This window comes from Montipora capricornis, chromosome 9 (genome assembly GCF_036669925.1).
Source record: "Montipora capricornis isolate CH-2021 chromosome 9, ASM3666992v2, whole genome shotgun sequence".
Classification (NCBI taxonomy): Eukaryota; Metazoa; Cnidaria; class Anthozoa; order Scleractinia; family Acroporidae; genus Montipora; species Montipora capricornis.
Window position 1 is genome coordinate 44125809 of NC_090891.1, and position 7500 is coordinate 44133308.

Below are 7500 nucleotides of genomic sequence, written 5' to 3' on the forward strand. Positions count from 1 at the left end.
ATGTTAAAGATGGCTACTGACAATGAACAAGGCAACCCACACGCAGCACAAATTTTGAGAAGAGATAGGTACATGGACGATTTAATCCATTCTTGCCCAAGTTCCGAGAAAGCGGTTCGCAGCATTAAAGAGCTAGACAGAGTCCTCGCCACTGGAAGTTTTAAAATCAAAGAATGGCTTACTTCTGAAGACGAAGGTGTTAGCCAGCTCGGTCAAGACGCTGAAGCAAATCCTGACAAGGGAAAACCCACTGCAAAGCCTACCAGGACAAGTTCTGTCAATCTCGATGGCGAGGAGGGAGTCAAGACCCTAGGCGTCGCCTGGGACCCACAAAGAGATGTTCTCAGTTTTACCGTAAAGAAGATGAAGATCGGGAGCTTTACCAAGAGAACTATTTTGTCAAATATATCGAAGCTCTATGACCCTTCAGGTCTAGCATCCGCCGTGACAACAAGAGCCAGAATCGCATTGCAAGAAATTTGGAGATCGAAACAATATGACTGGGATGATCCCCTGCCCGAGCAAATGGCTACCTATTGGCGTACTCTGTTCACAGAACTTGAGACTTTGAAGTTTGCAGAATTCCCAAGATGCTTACAGCCCAAGAATGTCACGGGAGCGTCTCAATTACATTTGTTCGCAGACGCAAGTGGATGTGCCTATGGAGCGGTGGCCTACCTTTTATGGCCAGCATCCGATGGCCCGGAAATACGCTTAGTAACAGCAAAGGCGAGAGTTGCGCCTCTTCGACAACCTACTATTCCCCGACTTGAACTCATGGCTGCCCTTATAGCTTCAAGACTAGGGAAAACTATCCAAGAAGAGTTCAAGATGAAGCCTTCTTCAGTTACGCTATGGTCCGACTCCAAGATTGTCTTGCGTTGGTTACACTCAGAGTCAGCCGCACTAAAGGCCTTTGTTGGGGTCCGAGTGACCGAAATTCAGTCTACCTGGGACTCAAGCTCCTGGAGGTTTGTACCCACAGACCTAAACCCAGCAGACGACTTAAGCAGAGGAATCTCTGTGGCAACCATCAATGGGCGCTGGAAGACAGGCCCTGACTTTCTCAAAATGCCTCCTGAATTCTGGCCCTCTGACCCAATTCCCTGCATCAAGGAAGACCCAGAAAGAAAAAGGAGCCGATTTCTTGGTGCACTCGCCCGAGTTCCACCCGTGATGGATGCGACACGTTTCTCTAGCTGGGGAAAACTTACAAGAGTTACAGCCTACCTATTGCGTTTTGTTCACAACTTGAAAGTCAAGTCCAAGGACCCTGATCAGTGCAGAAATGGCCCACTCCAAGTTCCTGAAATAGAAGCCGCTGAAATGTACTGGGTCAAGGAAGCCCAGAGAGAATTGACCAATTGGAGAAGTCAGTGCCAAGATTTAACCCCATTTGTTCATGATGACGTTATCAGAGTTGGTGGTCGTTTGAAGAGATCTCAATTCCCCTATGATCAAGTCCATCCTATCCTTTGCCAGCAAACCATCATATCTCCACCCTAATTATGAAGTATGTCCATGAGAAGGTGTTTCACGCAGGCTGCGAGAGGACCCTCACAGACAGTCGTCAGAGATACTGGATTGTTCGTGGGAGAGGCCTAGCAAGGAAACTTGTTAGAGCCACCTGCCGGAAGCTGCGTCAACCACCGCACACGACACTGATGGCGGATTTACCACCTGAAAGAATGAAGCCGTTCTCCCCACCATTCTGTGTTACGGAAGTTGATCTTTTTGGCCCGTTTAATTTGAAGTATGGCTGAAACAAGTCCACTAAAGCATGGGGTGCTCTCTTTACCTGTGCAACTATGAGAGCTATTCACCTGGAAGTGGTTGAGAGCCTTTCCACAGAATCCTTTCTCCAAGACCTTCGACGTTTTGTGTCTCATCATGGATGGCCCAACACCTTCATATCCGACAATGGAAAATCCTTCGTAGGAGCTGAGAAAGAATTGAGGAAGCTAATAACAGAAGAGAGAGAGAGAATTCACGATTTCGCTGTGCTGCACAAGATGCGGTGGATATTTACGACTCCTCTCAGTCCCCATCAAGGAGGAATTTACGAAACCCTTATTAAACAAACCAAGCGAGCATTGCGTGTTGCTGTGGAAAACCAAGTGCTTTCTTGGAATGAAATGTCCACAGTGTTTGCCGAGGTGAAATCCCTCGTAAACAGCCGTCCCCTGGGATATTCATCAGTAGATCCAAACGATCCACAGCCTATCACTCCGAACCATCTTCTTCTTGGTCGTGCATCACCTTCTGTTCCTCAAGGGTCATTCGATACGTCATGCACTCCCCGGAAACGATTCGACTTCGTTCAGAGCATTGCGCAGCACTTTTGGAGGCGTTTTATCCGAGAGTATGTTCCTACCCAAGTACGCAGGTCGAAGTGGCAGACCAAGGGGCGTCAGATTAGAGTTGGTGACATCGTTCTTCTCGTCGACTATAATGCTCCACGCGGAAAATGGGGTCTTGGATTAGTTAAAGAGGTCTACCCAGGAGCAGATGGCGTGGTCCGCAATGTGCTGGTCAAGACTAAGAATGCAGAGTACAAGCGATCCGTACAGAAATGCTGTCTCATTGTAAAGTCAGAATGAGCCTTCTTTTCGCCTCAGTTGGCGCCCCCGGAGGATCTGTTGTGAATGACTTAAAGCTTTATTGTGCTATATTTAATTTAGTTTGATTTCTTTCACTGATTATGAACTGATGATTGACATTCTTGATTAACACTTCGGTCATAGTTTAGGTGTTAGATCACGTTTTTTCTATATCTTTTGTGTTCTTTGTATCCCGACACACGCGGTCAGCGAAAGGAAAGTTACGGTCAGTTCGCTCAGATTTATAGTATTAAGATTGTCAACTTTGGAATAACCCCACGAGGATCTACCCTTCAGGTACATCTTAAGTTTATTATTGTGTTATCATTTATTAGCCATTTTTCTTTGTAATTTCGTGTCATTTTGTAATTTCAAAGCTCTAAGATTGTCTGTGCTACGCCTCAAATATGCTAGGAATGTCGATGTAAAATCTTTGTTTTAATCTTCATTTTCAGAATAAATCATTAATTAGGAAATCCTTGTGGTCAGTTATTGTCTTCCGAATCGTTCTTACGATATATATTTTTGTCTCTTTTTGTGGCCTAAGTTCTAAACATTAACAAGATTGATGATATTAATTAATCTCTGCAATCACAACCAAACGCGACGGATTTATATTAAAATGAATTGAGGCTCAAAGGTTGTAACAATAAATTATTCGCTTGGTGATCAGTGGTAATAAACACAGTTTGCACCTCAGAATAAAGTCACTAAGAAACATGTTGCAAAATCATAAGATGTGGCAGCGAAAGAAGTAAAGAACTTGGTAGTAAATCTTCTCACGCTATGCACTCAGAAATCGATGGCAACGCAGTGGGATCCCCCCTCCCCACCAAGTTGCAAGATTGTGTAACAATGAATTCATTTAGACATTTATTTTAGTTAATGATCAGTCCTACTAAACACAGCAGAGAAACGTGTCTTAAAGTCGGATCACAAGATGTGATAGCGAACGAAGTAAACATGCTCACAGCGGCGGAAAATTCGAAAGTAAATCACATATGGTGACACTGAGCTGTCACTTTAAAAGATCTCGATGACACGCCCGAGGGGTTTTCCCAGAAAACTAAATAAAGTTACACACTCTTCGAAAACCAAATTTCCCCGAAGCATTTTCAACAGAGCTATATATAACTGCTTTCAGTTTTGCGGTGGTTATTCAATCTAGTCCGGATCGTGAAGCGCAACGAGCGATATGAAGATTCTTATAGCAAGTTGCGTGTTTATCGTGACAACTATCGATGTTGTATACTGCCGCAACCCATCGCCAGCGAAGCTTCTCTTTAGGCAGGACCACCAAACAAAGAAATTTGTTCTCCAGGGTGACGCTCTTGCCGAGTTAGAACAACTGAAGGCACCTGTGAGAGTAATCGGCGCTATTGGCGATTCTCGCGTCGGAAAGTCCACAAACCTGAATTTTATTCGACACTTTCTCGACCAAAACAGGTACGAGCATGCGGAGAAAGTCTTCAGGACAAGCGATGAAATGGAGCCTTGTACTTCCGGTGTTTGGATCTCTACTGTTCGTGATTCCAGGGGAACTGGAAGCACCGTTTTAGTGGACACAGAAGGGACAAATTTAGGAAATGACGATGATACGGATTTGTTGAGTATTTTCACTGTGTTGATGTCTTCCGGCCTGGCTTTGTTCGTGAATAAAGGCGTGATGAATCACAATCGACATTTCTTGTATCGAGTATCGCGTTTGAGCGAACAAATGTGGCCTGGACTCAGCACCAAATCATTCCCAGAGCTAAAAATTATATTGAGAGGGGCTCTGTCTCCATCACCAGGGAAAACACTTTACCAAGAAACTCAAGACTTTATTCTTAATAACAAAGATGGCTTCGGCGAAACCATTGGAAGGCAATTCCCGCGAAATCGTTTATCTGTCGCCGAGATTCCGTACGTGGCGGAGCCAAACCGACTGAACGACTTGGAAAAATTCGCGAGTGACAAATACGCTGGCATAGCATCATCCCTTGCGGAAAATTTTAAACGCTTTCCGGTTAAAAAGACAATAAATGGAGGGATTATGGATGGTAAAATGCTTGCTGATCTTGCACTTAAACTGCAGGATTCGATCAATCGAAATTGCTGGGAAGGCTTCGCAGATACATACCTTGCTATGGAGACGAGCTTGTGTGACCGCGTCTTCAGAGAAGTCCTGGAACCTTTGCTCTCGAAGGGACTGGATGATATCAACGCGTCCAAGGAGCAAAAGTTGCTGGAGTTTTTCCAAAATTGCACTTTAGAAAAGGAAAGAACCAAGGCACTTGATAAAGTCTCGGAAGTAGTTCGCCAGAAAGCAGACATGAAAGCGAGAGAACAGCGTTTGGAAGAGCAGCGAAAAGAACGGGAAAGACAGGAACGGATCAACGAGGAACGAGCAAAAAAGAGGCTCAGAGAAGCTGTTGAGCGCCAGCAGGCAATAGAACGCGAGAAAGCTGCAAAAGAATTGGCAGAAAGACAGAATAAAGATGAGCAAAAGAGATTGGAAAAGGCAAAGGAGCAACAGCGAGCTCTAGAAAGAGAACAGGCAAGGCAGAGATCAAGGCGTAGACGGGAGAGGGATTTCATAGGAGCTGTGGCTGGGGTTGCTGGCTTGGCCTTTTTGAGCGATTCGCGACTGAAAGAGAACATTACATTACTGCCGTATTCAGAGTACGAGACAATTGGTCTCCACTCCTTCAGCTGGGTGTGGTCCAAAGCCGCAGAGGGTCTGGGCAAAAGCGGCTGTGATCAAGGTCTGATAGCTCAAGATGTGGAAAAACTGTACCCGTGGGCGGTAGGGACGGGGCCTGATGGATACAAAAGAGTGAACTACAAAGCCTTGATACAGATGATGTCCTTGAATTCAGGATCACGACGAAGTGAATCCAGAAGCCAGTCGTAATGAATTCTAATGTTGGATTGTTTTGCATGATGTAATGCCTAGCAGTTAGTATCGTCTGCTTTTTTAGAAGTAAGTCGGGGGTGGGGTGGCGGGGTCAAGGTTTAGGGGGTGGGGGTCGGGTGCATCCAACGCATGATTAATTCTACGCGAACAGGATATTACGATTTTCGCGGAAAATTATTTTGCGGGGCTTTGTCAGTTTTCGTTATTTCTATAGAGGACAACTAGCCTGCGCTCGCAGACGTATTAACCGGAAATACGTCTGCGAGCGCAGGCTAGAAGACAACGGGCAGAAAGGGTTCTTTAATAAAGACAAGATGCAAATTCCAACCTTAAGTCAACAATGTATATTACGTACATGAAAACAGTACTGATTATGCTTATTAATTTTTTGCATCGTTCTTTGTTGTTCGAATTTCTACCTTGGTATTTCATTTCTAGTGCTTCCGTTTCGGAAGGCTCACACTAGGGTCAGTAACTACAAATCTCTGTACTGTTTGATTAACACGTCGAAGTCACAGGGAGCTAGGTGTTCCATTATGGCGAATAAATTTGTTAAACAATAGCATCTTAACATGTCTATCAAGCATTTGAGCTCTGTTCAAGTTCAATGAAGTTAGTGCTTGTTTTTACGAGAGTCAGCTGAAAAACGTCTCCACTAAAACTGACGAATAAACTTGAAAAAAGGGCCTAAAAAGGAAACAACTGAACGAAGCAAGAAATTACCACTGGTTTTAAAGCGTGTGGAGCACTAGAAATGAAATACCAAGGTAGAAATTCGAACAACATTTATCGTACAACAATCACATTATTAAGACCGTTTCGTCATGCATGTCTTCTCTCGGGCAGATTAACCGCGTCAAACATGCATTCGACAGAAAGACCCTTTTGATAGTTATTAATGCCTTAGTTTTTAGCAAATTGTTTTATTGTTCGAACGTGTGGGCCAACTGCTCGAAGTTAAATATCGACAAACTACAATCGGTACAAAACTTTGCGTGTAGAATAGTAAGTGGAATTCGGAAATATGATCATGTTACGCCTGAACTGAAACGCCTTAAGTGGCTTCCAGTATCCAGTAGGCTTTATTATCGAAATACCATTTTGGCTTTTAAATGTATGAATTGTCGTGCCCCTGAATACCTGAGCACTATTTTCACCAAACGTTCTGATGTAAATAGTTATACAACCAGGAGTTCCCAATTTTTAAATATCTCTCTTTTTAAAACTGCCTCTGGACAGAGAACTTTTTATTACCGAACTGTTAGCATATGGAATTCCTTGGAATCTAATTTGAAACTTTGTAGCAACGAAATAATCTTTAAGAAGCGTTTAAGGAACAAACTGCTAAGGGATTTTTTAGGAAGTGATTGATATCGTGATAAGTAGTTATGTAATTGATAGTGATGATTGGTTATTTTAATCTTGTAAATAATTTAAATAATTATGTAAATTATTATTTTATAATTATTATTGTTCCTGAAAAGCCCCTTTGGGGAGGTTCAATAAAGTATGTATGTAATCGTGTGTCTCTGGCATATCACTGTTGTGTCCTTGTCAAAGTAAACAATACCTACCGGCGGTGATATGATAGGATGCCATAACAGGGTACAACCGTCCAGGTACAGTCCAGTAGTGGACTCTTTTGACATTTGAAGACTTCAAAAGCGGCGCTGCTTACCGAGCTGCTCAATATCTTGCTTACTCGTACACCAGGATGTCCTACTTCCTGGATAAACAGACACACGATATGACTAAAACTTCCTGCTTGCCTGTTTACGAGCTCAGTTCTTCAGCTCATGTATGCACACCGTACATTGGCTGCATTGGATTCTGGAAGGTTGTTGTTGTTGGCTGGAAAATTGGGTTTGCTGCCTGTTTTAGAACGGCAGAAAGATACAACAATAGCAATTAACATTGACGCTAAAAAAAACCTGTGTTATCATACATTTCGCTCACCATTACACATTTTGCGTTGTGTTGCTCCTTTTCGAACTTGGCGAA

At 43.4% G+C, this 7500-nt stretch overlaps 1 protein-coding gene and 1 pseudogene across 1 annotated transcript; both read left to right on the plus strand.

The window, feature by feature from the left end:
- Positions 1-208: 208 nt before the first annotated feature.
- Positions 209-3076, plus strand: LOC138015872 (uncharacterized; annotated as a pseudogene).
- On the plus strand, positions 2389-7023 carry LOC138015871 (uncharacterized). Its single transcript, XM_068863000.1, has 2 exons — positions 2389-2897; positions 3483-7023. Exon 2 carries the CDS (start codon positions 3796-3798, stop codon positions 5494-5496), a length of 1701 nt encoding a protein of 566 aa, XP_068719101.1. The 5' UTR covers positions 2389-2897; positions 3483-3795; the 3' UTR covers positions 5497-7023.
- Positions 7024-7500: the final 477 nt, after the last annotated feature.